This window comes from Pogona vitticeps, chromosome 6 (assembly GCF_051106095.1).
Source record: "Pogona vitticeps strain Pit_001003342236 chromosome 6, PviZW2.1, whole genome shotgun sequence".
NCBI lineage: Eukaryota > Metazoa > Chordata > Lepidosauria > Squamata > Agamidae > Pogona > Pogona vitticeps.
Window position 1 is genome coordinate 96,631,626 of NC_135788.1, and position 12,537 is coordinate 96,644,162.

Sequence of the window (12,537 nt, forward strand, 5' to 3'; positions counted from 1 at the left end):
CCCCCATGCCTGTCTGCTGCTTGCTGTAGGCTAGACTAGGCCAGATTTCTCTCTGGTGGGCACTATGTACTTATAGGATCTCTGCAGTGGGGCAAGGGTTGTGATACTTTTTTTTTTTACAGGGGGTAGGCTGTAAGAGAAGCCTTCTCCACTCCCTGCCCTCTGCATAGGTTGGATGTTCTGATCAGATTAGGCTTGGGAAGACTGAAGTACAGCAGGCCAGAATCCATAATTTCTCTATGTGTCTTGATGGTGGTTTTTTGGTTGCAGGAAAAGTGTGGCTGATGTGTGCATACTCAGGAGTCTTCTGTCAGTGATCTCTGTAGATGAGAGGAGGAGGATGGGCAGAGTTTTACTGTAGATAAATGCTTGTAAGAAAGAACAGATTGTTGCATGATAGGAGAGTTGGGAAGAAAGGATAAGGGTATCTGTGATTCATATGGGTGTCCTGCTCTACAATACGGATGGATAGAGATGGGCATTTTGTTAATGAAATGGTGGTGAAATTAACACACATCAGCAAGGAAAGAAATAATGTTTTGGAGTTTGTTGGGTAAACTATGCATCAAGATCAGTTCCTTTGCATGGTGAGTTGGTAACAGTAGGAAGATGGGAGAGGGTAGAGTAATTCTTGATCAGGCAGTACTTTGGATCAAGGTGCCCCCTAGGGAAAAATTATTCCTTTTGAGATGTGGGGATGCCTAGAGCCTTCATTAGTTAATTTGGACGAATATACCAAAGACAGAAAAGAAGGTGGTTTTGTTTTGTTTTGTTTCTTGTTTTTACCAGCTAGGCCCTGGGGAATCAATTAGGTCTTTTGGAGAGAGGATGCAGAAAGTCATGGCAGATTAGGAAAGGAATTACAGTATTGGTTAGGAAATAGGCTATTCTAATAGTCAATTCTGTAATATTTGATTACTGATTGAGGGTGGCACTAGAATTCACATCCATAGCATAGAGATGTCAAGGATAGGAAAGCAATTCTTAATAGCATTGTTGTGTGCCGTTGGAGGGAGGGGGTAAAGGGAAATCACCACACCATTGTGTTATTCTGTAGGGCACTGAAAATTGGAACTTTACTTTGTTTGATACTGTTCCAGTAGAAAGAGGAAACTATTTTAAATGTCTGACATCCTGGATTCTGAGTCTGTTTATACCCTACATATGATTCAGGAATAGAATGGCGGTTTGTTACTGACTGGGAAGGGGATTATCTGTTTTCCATGGAACTGGAGAGGTGGAGGGGTGGGGCCTCAAGTACAGGCCAAGGATGGCACATAACTGCAAGCTTTTTCTTATAACACTGAGAACACAACTGCTGGAGCCACAGGGTGGGGAGGCATCTGTATGTGGTTGGCAGTTCCAAGGATGGGCCTGGATGAAAGGAGTATACTCCTGCAGTGTGTGAACAAAAATAGCCTTGGGAATGGCTGGGTTGGCTTTGGGAGAGGCCTGTCCTATCGATGAAGAATGTGAAAGATGTTGTGTAGGAGAGGCGGGTGTTTAATGGGAGGTGATATTCCAAAGGAAAAAGCATGTCTGGAGTCTAGGCTGGCTGTGGGCTGTGATAACTGCTTTGCGGTTGGAAGATGGCAGAGTGTTTAGGGTATGCTGTTCAGCAGGGTGGTTGCTTTCAGTCCGAAGAGCTAGTCACAGCAGGCAGCTTTGCTGTCTGGAGTGGAGGAAGCTGGCAAGGCACAGCATGCATGGCAGGCTGGGTTCTTAAGTTGCATCAGGTGGCTAGAAATGCAGAGAATCCCCACCCCTTTATGCAAATGCCCAGAATGGCACCACAGGCTGATGCAAGCCCGCTATGGAGCAGCAATCCAGAATGACAATTGGCCCTCCCCTCCCCTCCCTCCTTCCCTCAGCCAGCCAGCCAGCCAGCCAGCCGTCTGAGCGGTTAAAGCTGCAGACTCCCTCCTGCCTGGACAGAACGAGCACTGCTGCTGCGTAGCATGGGCAGTGAGGAGGAGACAGCTCTGTTGCTGTTCATGGAGTTCCCGGTCTGTGCCCCAGAGCAGCCTCTTTGCAGAGCCGCTCTTGGCAAGTTCCCAGTGCAGAATGGCTGTAGGTGGGGGGAAGGTATCTGGAGCCCCACGACAACGGGGATGGTCCAGAAAAGGAACAGGCGGGGTGAGGACGCACCCCACTTGGAATGAAGGGCGGCACTTGGAGGTGAGCAGGGTCAAATGGTGGTGTGGGCTTTGTTTTACAGGGAGGCCAAAGTTATGCTGGCGTTTTGGGGTGGGGTCTGGAGGTGTTTGAGCAGGGAGTTTTGCAAGGGTGGGCATATTTTAGATAAGGGGTAGCTGAGGAAGGGGAAGTCATATTTCCCCTCTCTTTTTTTCCTTTTAGGATATTGATTTAATTGACATCCTGTGGAGACAAGATATTGACCTTGGAGCTGGGCGTGAGATTTTTGACTACAGCCACCGTCAGAAGGAGAACGAAGTGGACAAAGAACCGAATAATGGGGAGGAGTATGGGGATGGCTGGAGGAACAGAGGCGGCAGCGTTGCAGAAAGGGCCTTGCTAGTGGATGGTGAGACAGGGGAGAGCTTCCCTGCACAGGTAAAAAGCGGGAGGGGGAAGAAATGCTCCTGGTGGGGTAGGCCACCTTTCTTTCCTACCATTCTGAGACTGGTCTCCTTAGCTGCCCAATAGAGAAGAAGGAAGCCCTGCAGCTGCCTATGATTGGCTGCATGATTGGGTGGGCCTAGGAACAAAATATATTTTCTCTCAAGGGGAAAAGTGAGGGCGGGCTGTTATACTGAGAATGTCCTCCACCACTATGAAAAGGATTAGCTGGAAAATGGGGATGTGTTCAGGCTTGCTTCTGTCTAGGAAGCAGGCAGAGCTGCTTCTCTGTTTGTATTGGATCTAAGTGCAGGCTTGCTAGCTACCTGGCCTCAGTCTGTCCCCCTTTTTGCCCTTATTGCCTCTTCTTCTTCCTGAATTTATGCAACCCATCTTCTTACTGAACTTGTGCTTCTTCCTGAACTTATGCAGCCCATCTGATTCTTTCTCAGAGTACTGGCTTCCTCTTGTCTCCCTTACATAGTTTTTATTAGTAAGAGTTTTGAATTACTCCTGTGTATCCTTACAAGCAACTTTTTTCTTTCTGGTGCTGGCTACCCTGGACCTTCTGAAAAGCCCGCTTAGTGCATGGGTCAAGGCTAGTCCCACTTCTGTTTTCCCTTGTAACTATATAGCCCCTGCCATTTACAGGGGTTGATTATATACCAGCCTCTACAAGAACAGGGAAGATGACATATTTTGGAATGACAGGCCCAGATGAGTTAATACACTCTTTGTAGAGCATCTTTCTTGAAGCAGCCATTGTGAACAGCGCTCTGCTTGCATGCTGCATCCAACTCTGCACCAAGAGTATGTGCATTTGAATAAATTTGACTCCAGGAAATATCTCTGATTGCAGTATTTGAATATTTGCCAAAGTTTGGTGGCTTCCTTTGGCTGGGATAGGGAGGACAGATATGAGGGCAAACAGCAGTAATTGGTTATAGTTAAGATTGGGAGTATGCAGTCATAGCGACAAAAAAGGAACTGAATGTGAGGTTTTGGAAGCCCCACATGTTAGATATACCAGATGTGTACTGGATATTTTTTAGCAAGCTGATTAACTTGATGAGCCTATTTGGTTCTGAGCAGACAGTCCTTTCTTGGATTGCGGACTGGACTTGGTAAGTCACTGGTGGTTAATAGCTAGGTTGTAATTCAGAGCAGGGTTGTATTGCAGTCTGAGAAGGATCTCAAACCGGCTTTAACATAATTTTTTAAAGTCCAGTTAGAGGAGCAGGAATAAAATGAATTTGTATGGTAAAAATTATGGAGGTCCCATCTTGTCTGCTGGTCTCGATAGTGCTCAGGGCCAAGCTGTAGTGCAGTAAAATAGCTGTTAAATTCTTTGCCCTTTTCAGGCACCTGGGGTTGAGGACCAGACAGCCTTGTCCTTGGAGGAGTGCCTTAGGCTGCTGGAGGCCACATTTCCCTTTGGAGAAAATTCAGAGGTTAGTAGTAGTAGTAGGTCTTTGGATACCAGAAGATTAACTGTTCAGTATTTATTATTCCTGTAGAAGCTTTGAATATAGAAACAGGCCTGAAATCTTTAGTGCATGTCCTTGTAGTAACCTTGCAATGTGGGTTATGCTCTGAGATGATGGAAATATCTAGTTACCTGCTGATCTCTTAAGTGGAAGAACCGAGTGCCCTTGTGCTGTGATGGCATGAGCCTTTGCAGGCTTTGCTAAGCAAATCATTCCAGGTTGAGAAAGAAGTCTGTGCTTGTTCCAGATACAGGACCAGGGAGATAAATAGGAAAGATAACTGTACCACTTTATCACTTACCCCATACCATGCCCCAAAGGTCTTGTGGGCTTGGATAATCTTGGAAGTGTGGGATGGCTGTGCCAACGTGCAGTGGGCCTAGAAGAAGAAAGGGAGGGCAGTAGTAGTTTGTTGCTGTTTTTTGATACCCTGCAGCCCTGAGCTAATTCTTTTTTCAGTTTCCAGCTGCAGATGCCCCCTGCCTAACTGAAGCTCTGCCTAGTGAGAGTGGACCTTCCATTGTGCCAGACGGGCTCTTGTCACCTCTTCCGACAGAGACCGAGTTGCCCTTTGACCTGGAACAGCAGTGGCAGGACCTCATGTCTATTATGGAAACACAGGTGAGGAGAGCTGGCTTTTCTTTGTAAGTTGCTTATCCTAGCTTTCTGCTCCTTCCCTTTCTTTCCCAGGTGGGTTTAATCATGTCTTTTTTTGCCTTTGATAAACTTCACATAAAAGTGGTGTACAAATTGTGGAAATAATAACAAAACAAGAAATGCAACATTAATATTTAATAAAATATTCTCCACAGATGTAGTTACACAAAATAAAATAGCACACTACAATCATAATATGCAGCATTAAAAACATTGATATCTTGTGCTATGAAAGGTAACTACTTTATGTAAATAATCACAGTAAGACAGGAAGTATATTGATCACTGCAGATGGTGACAGCAGCCACAAAATTAAAAGATGTCTGCTTCTTGGGAGGAAAGTGATGACAAACCTCGAAAGCATCTTAAAAAGCAGAGACATCACCTTGCCGACAAAGGTCCACATAATCAAAGGTCTTGAGAGTCCCCTGGACTGCAAGGAGAACAAACCATTCTGAAGGAAATCAACCCTGAGTGCTCACTGGAAGGACAGATCCTGAAGCTGAGGCTCCAATACTTTGGCCATCTCATGAGAAGAGAAGACTCCCTGGAAAAGGCCCTGTTGCTGGGAAAGTGTGAAGGCACGAGAAGGGGACAACAAAGGATGAGCTGGTTGGACAGTGTCATTGAAGTTACCAACATGAATTTGATCCAACTCCGGGAGGCAGTGGAAGACAGGAGGGCCTGGCATGCTCTGGTCCATGGGGTCACAAAGAGTCGGACACAATGACTAAACAATAACGTACTGTAAATGTGTGTTCACATGAAAATAGGATTGAAAATACCAGACATAGTACTAGATAAAATCAGCTACTGAATTTCTGTTAGTGGTTTGAGTGCTGGAAAAACCATCAGTTACTCTCATAGGAGATTTTAAGAGCCAGAGAAAAGCAGGGTTTATTGATAGCAGTTATTCCAGTTTGTTACCTACCAATCCAAAATCTATGGGGATTTTCTCCTCACAGCTCCATAAGCCGGCATCAGATTCTGGTATTCAGTTTATTGTTTGGAGGTTTTATGACTTATCTGTCATGCCTTAAAAAAAAGAATTACCGAGGAAGACAAAAGGTTGAAATGTGCTTTTATTTTCAAAATGACAAAAGAATGTTTATGGTATTTTTGTGCTGTCAAGTTGCTTCCATATGGCAGCCTTTCTCAGGAATTTTTAGGTGCAAAATACTTAGAATTGGTTTAGGTAAATGTAAAGGTTCCCCTTGACATTAAGTCCAGTCATGTCCGACTCTAGGGCGCGGTGCTCATCCCCGTTTCCAAGCCGTAGAGCCAGTATTTGTCCATAGACAGTTTCCGTGGTCATGTGGCCAGCGCGACTAGACACGGAACGCTGTTTCCTTCCCACCGAGGTGGTACCTATTTACTCGCATTTTTACATGCTTTCAAACTGTTAGGTTGGCAGGATAGAATTGATTTACCAGTCCCTTACCCTGGTGCTGCTCCAAAATCAAGGGTACACACTTCTCAGGAAGCACATCTCGAAATGACACAGCCTGACACTTCTGCTGGGAGGCACACTGAGGAGTTGAACCGAATCTTGGCTCCACAGCTAGGAATTTCAACTAAGAGAGCTTTACGGTACACCTCTTGTTTGATTGTGTATATTTACATAAATTAGTTATCTTCAGTCGCAGAAGACATCACAAGCTTTTTAATGCTGTTTATTATGATTGTGTAACTAGATCTTTAGGGGTACTGAATTAAATTTTCGTTTTGAATTTTTTACCTATTTGGTTATATCCCAATTCATGCATTGTTTGTACTAGATTTTGTTAGGACTTACTTCCCTTGCTGTCTTTTTTATTCTTCTACCTTCACATAAGCAGTGCAGGCCAGAGATGTTGTCATGATTTTTTTTCAGTGAAAGTAGTGAATTACACCATTATATGCCTCTCTTCAGTACTTAATTTGAGCCAGGGCCCTGTCAGATGTTTAGTTTTCCATAGATTTAGTAGGCAAATGAAAAGTAGCTTGTTCTTATATCTTCATTGGACTTGCCTTTCTGCCAGATGTTTCTCCTCCTCCTAATTTCTTTCCTGTAGTTGAAATGGGAGCATGAAAGAGTGCTGACTCTTATACAGATTGTTCATCCATTAAGAGACAAACACAGAAGTTTGGAAGGACCATAAAAGCTATTTAGTATTCACTTCTCAAAAACGGAATAAACATGTTTGTCTACAGAATAGCACAACAGGTTACCTGAGTGATGTGATACATGGAACTTCTGAACAGAAGTATGCCTTCACTAATAATAACAATCTTGCTGCCTTGGAGGCAGTTCCTTCTTATCTTCAATAGTGTAGAACCCCTGTAGATTGATGCATGTGGTCTTGGGATTTTCCTTGCTAGAAATCCAGAAAAACAGGTTTCAATATTGCCTTGCTGTTGTCTGTCCCCAGAAATTGTTTTGTACACTCAACTTGAGTCCCTCCATGAATTACTGATAAGTCACTCTCCCTTCTCCTTATGTGTTTTTCACCTTTGGGCTTCCAGCTTGTTAGGCAGGTGCTACTCTTCCAGAAAGCTGGGGGTTTGCCTAGATATCTTCAACATCTGGTCAAGTGTATAGTGTGTGGGAAAATTACTTCTTTGGGTTCTCAGCAGTGTGCCCCATATATAAAGAATTTCCTCTCTCACCTGTGGGTTTTTGCTTTGCCAAGAGCAATGTTGCTGGACGGAAGGAGAAACCTAGACAAAATGCAGAAACACTGATATGGAGCATAGCCTGTTTAGATAGTAAGTACCCAGAAAGGCCTGGCTGTGGCTTGATAGATGAAGGTTGGTTCACAGTAAACAAGCTATCGATTTGCTGAAGAACACATTGTAGAATTTTGATTTGAGGTGAATATTCCAGTTGCCAATATGTTTAAGTACAAGATGTAGATTTTATATATGCTAATATACCTAAACCTCCGCAATGATAGGTTTAAAATACATTACATTTAGTTTTCTATGTTCTTTCCTGGGATCCTCTTTCATGAATTTTCTCTGAATGCCTTTTATTTGCTCAAGATATAATATAGGAGGGAAAAAAGAATTTTGAGACGGAAAAGTATTTCTTTCCTTTTCAGGGCATGGAGATGAACAGCACGACTGCCTCAGAGAACCTGTACAATGGCACAGCTGGTGACATCCTGGCAACAAACTACACCCTTGCCCCATCTACTCCCATCAACCAGAATGTCAGTCTGCATCAGGCATCACTGGGTGGTTGCACACAGGACTTCCCTTCTCTGTTCAGCTCTGAGATTGAGAGCCCTTCAGGGGCTGGCAGTTCGGCTTTGTTGCAGCTGGTCCCTGACAATTCCACTGGTTTTAACACTACCTTTGGCTCTACCAACCTGAGTGGAATCTTCTTTCCTCCCCAGCTAAATGGCACTGTAAATGAAACATCTGGATCAGAACTCCCAGATCCTTTGGGGGGGCTTCTGGATGAAGCCATGCTAGATGAGATCAGTTTGATGGACTTGGCTATCGAAGAAGGTTTCAACCCAGTGCAGGCCTCTCGCCTGGAGGAGGAATTTGATTCTGACTCAGGGCTCTCCTTGGACTCGAGCCATAGCCCTGCTTCTCTTAGCAGCTCAGAAGCATCATCATCATCTTCATCATCAGCCTCTTCATCCTTTTCTGAAGAAGGGGCTGTGGGCTATAACTCTGACTCTGAAAATGTGGACTTTGAAGATGCAGAAGGGGCTGTTGGGTATCAGCCAGAGTACAGCAAGTTCTGTCGTATGAGTTACCAGAATCCTTCTCAGTTGCAATATCTGCCTTATCTGGAGCATGTGGGTCATAACCACACCTACAACATGGTTCCCAGGACCTTAGATGCTGATGAGCCACAGCCAGCCAGCCTGAGCAAAAAGAGCGCCAAGGAAAAACAGGCAGACTTTCTGGATAAGCAGATGAGCAGAGATGAACACCGAGCCCGAGCCATGAAGATTCCTTTTCCCAATGAGAAGATCATCAACTTGCCTGTAGAGGAATTTAATGAACTCCTGTCTAAGTACCAGCTGAGTGAGGCCCAGCTGAGTCTCATCCGGGACATCCGGAGACGGGGCAAGAACAAGATGGCTGCCCAGAACTGTCGGAAGAGAAAGCTGGACACTATCCTCAACCTGGAAAGAGATGTGGAGGATTTGCAGAGAGACAAGTCAAAGCTGCTCAGGGAGAAAGTGGAGTTCCTCAGGTCCATACGTCAGATGAAGCAAAAGGTGCAGAGCCTTTACCAGGAAGTGTTTGGACGCCTGCGGGATGAGAATGGCCAGCCCTACTCCCCAAGTCAGTATGCCCTACAGCATGCCAGTGATGGCAGTGTTATCCTAATACCACGCTCCTTGGCTGACCAGCAGGGCAGGCGTCAAGAGAAGAAACAGAAAGACAGGAGGAAGTGAGAGATAATGAATGACAGAAAGAAAATGCAAAACTTGATGAAGTGACATCCTGGAGAAGGGCTGAGCCCGGAAGAATTTGAAGGAACTTTCATGCCTTCGTATCCAATATATCTTCTCAAACCATGATAGCTGCCAGTCAAGTGTATAGGAGCAGACTGTTCGGCAGGGGGCCTACAAGTCTTTGGAGGCAGAATGACAAAGCATGTTGGGAAAGACCTGTGCCCCCACATCCTGGCACCCATTGCTGAACGTTGGGGAGGGGGGAGCTAGCTGGCATAATGTGTGTGGGGAGGGGGATGAGTCACAGCAGAGAATAGAGAATCTGAATTATTAAAGGTGGCTTTTTTGTTTTGAAAGGGAAAAAAATAAGTGGGCAAACTGAGCAGATTTAAGAGAGGTTTTATTTTTCCCTTTGAACTTCCAAAACTTGGGTATTTCAGGTTGCTGGGCTTATTTTTAGAACCAGCTTTGACATCTGTTGTGTGCAATTTGAAAACACAACTGAATCCCATGATGTAGCCATCACTGCTTCCTAGATCTGTGTGTGCTATGACAGGTGGAGCCCAGGAGTGTTGTTTCTAAGAAAGAAGAAAGGAGCTCTTAGGTTTGAGGGGAAGTGAGAGATTTCAATTGAAGGAATTGATGGCTTCAGCGTTTACCATAAATGTTGGGAGGGAGGGTCTGGAAAATGTTAGTAAATTACCATGGTGATGTATCTTCCCACTGCCCCTTTGCACAACAATCAAGAACTCACTAAGCATGTCACTGCCCACAGTGAGGAGCCAGTATTCCACTGGATCACCATCAAGATGCATTACAAGACAGCACATGATAAAATGCATGCTACATGCTGTCTGTTTCCACTGATTGGCTTGAAGGAACTAAGACGTGTATGGGTCAAGTGTAAAGACTTCACCTTTAACTAGGTGGGATTTGTAAGATGGGAGTCTGATGCGTGATCGTCATCACTTGATCTTCAACACAGTAGCTTTTGCTCCCATAAAGTGGGCACATTTGTTGAACGAATAGTCATCTGTGGCAAGCCCCTTTCTTTAATGGGCACTTTGATTAATTTATTATTTTTTTAGGACTCTGGGCTCCTATATTATCTCCCTTTCCCTCTAGGGCTGTAGGATGAACTTATAGTATGCATGTAGGAAAGAAGGGAGATGTTTCCTCCAGATGTTCAAAGCTGCTGAAAGTTCTTTCTGCTAGAAAGACTCAGTGTGTTAACTGTGATTCCACAGCTCACTTTCCTTCTGTCTTTGGGTGTCATTCCAACTTTCCCCTTCCCTCCCCCCTTTTGCTTTAAAAAAATAAGGTGAAGGGTGAGGGTAGTGCCTTGAACACAGCTGGCCTCAGGCTCTGAGGCAATCCTCAGAGCTGTTAACCTGCAGTATAGCACAGCTGGGAGTATTATTGACATTACCAGCAACTGATGGCCTAAATGGCTTTGGTTTTTCCCAGCCCGTTAGTCCTGTGTATGTGATGATGTGTGAGGGCATAGCACTGAAATGGGCATCCTCCAGAGGGTTGTAGGGGGTAGGTATGAAGCACTGTTTATTCAGTAAAGAGCAATTTTTTTTGCCGCCAAATGTTCCATATGATTTTGCTTTTGGGAGACCGTGATTTCTTGCAGGGAGAACCAGGAGAGTGGGTGAGAGGAAAACAAGGTTGGGTCTCTTCCACTTCTCTTGCGACTTGACAGAATGACATTTGAAGCACAAAATGTGTTGGAGCTGTGGCTGGGTTGCTGGATGGTTAGGATGGAGCCCTGACGTGTGCATGTGTTAATTTATATTTTCCTTTTGAGGTTTTACTTTGAGTGGTTTCAGTGACCTGATGGGGAAGAGGAGAGAGAGTGCGTGAGTACAGGACAAAAATAAAATGGCTTATTCACTATTTCAGCATTTGTTCTTTGTGTCTCTTCTGAAGCAGCCAGAAATTAAAAGATGCAAGTAAAAAGAAATTTCTGTGCTGCCCAACTTATCTTCACAGACGTTCTTGCTCAGTCAGTCTGCAGAGAATACAGTCATAAAATATGCCTTTGTGCTTAACTGGTTACTGGGTAATATGCCTTTTAAAAGTACAGTATTGGGCTTCTTATGGCAAAACTGTCAGTGCTAGCCTGTAACATACATGGTAACAGGGATTTGATGTTGCATCTGTTGCACCTGTGTATCACATTTTTTGTAAGTTGATCTGGGGTACTGATGTAATTTCAAGCAGGTAAAAAGGTGTATGGTACATCAGTCACCTGTCTGAATTAACTAAACTTCTCCCTGCTTGATCACAAGTGCCAACAGCTTTCAGGGCAAGGATACACTATCCCTATAGGGGTTATGGTGACAACTTGATTAATATTGTTGATCAAATGAGAGGTGTGCTGTGCTGTATAAAAGACAAGTGCTGACTTATCATAGCCTTCTGTAACAAGTGACTCCTTTTAAAAGTGGCTCTGCACAAAAGCCCAGTCTAAAGCAGTAATACACATTGCCTTGTTCAACTTGGTATTCAGATTAATGAAAGGGTGCAGTTTTGGGTCAACCATTTGTTATAGACACCCAGCTCCACCAAGTGAAAGACTATATTAATTGGGGTTTGTCAGTTGTGCACCCAGTCAATAATTGATAATTAATGACAGGAGATACAAGATTAAATGATTTAATACCCCAAAGAGAAGGGGTGGATAATTAGTACTGAGAATCAAGATGTGTCAAAAACAAATACAAACACATACAAATACTCCAAACATTGTAGTGTATTCCTAACCTCTACAGAAATAGTGCTGTTCAGGGTTTCGGGCTGTTTGAAACAGAGTATAGGAGTTGGCAACCTAAGGATGGGATGCAGAAGAGGCCCAATGACCCTTTTTGTTTCCCCATTTTCATTAAATTTTCCTGTATAGTGCTTATGGCTTCCACACATAGATCAAAGTATACCTCTTTCAAAAACCTTGGAACTTAAGAGTAATTTATGTTGGTGCCATAACTAAGAAACCCTTTCCCCATGTTTCCAGCAGCCTTATTATAGCTTCTTAGCCAACTATTGAGCCTTATTTAGTACTATAACCTTATGAGAAGGGAAAGATAAGGCACTTGTGTGTTACGCTAGAGAGTTGGAATACTGACCATTCATTTACTTGTTCAAAATAAGATGGTTCACTTTCATACTTTTTGGCTTCCCAAGTGACTGGCATTCCAGCTCACTGAGCTATTCAATCTGCAAAGCTAGGATTTGGGAGTTCAGTTCCAGACGAGCCAGCCTGTATAAGCCCTGGGCAAGCTGCACAGTCCCAAAGTGCACCCAGAAGACGGGACCGGCAAACACTTCTGATTATACTTAGTAAACATTGGAAAAAGGTCATATAATTAATAACTTGACAGTATATAATAACAGATGAACGGAAT

At 44.0% G+C, this 12,537-nt stretch overlaps 1 protein-coding gene across 13 annotated transcripts in view; it reads left to right on the top strand.

The window, feature by feature from the left end:
- Positions 1-11,029, top strand: part of NFE2L1 (NFE2 like bZIP transcription factor 1) — a 29,272-nt gene extending 18,243 nt beyond the window's left edge. For 5 of the 13 annotated variants that reach the window (XM_020785481.3, XM_020785478.3, XM_020785477.3 and 2 more), the window contains 4 exons: positions 2,359-2,574; positions 3,942-4,031; positions 4,527-4,688; positions 7,808-11,029. In XM_020785481.3, the coding sequence (XP_020641140.1) occupies positions 2,359-2,574; positions 3,942-4,031; positions 4,527-4,688; positions 7,808-9,127 (1,788 nt within the window). In that variant the 3' untranslated portion in view covers positions 9,128-11,029. Of the gene's footprint in view, positions 1-12; positions 2,179-2,358; positions 2,575-3,941; positions 4,032-4,526; positions 4,689-7,807 lie in introns of those variants that run through there. The other 8 variants (XM_078377945.1, XM_020785482.3, XM_078377949.1 and 5 more) reach the window with 3 other exon arrangements.
- The last annotated feature ends 1,508 nt before the right edge of the window (positions 11,030-12,537 follow it).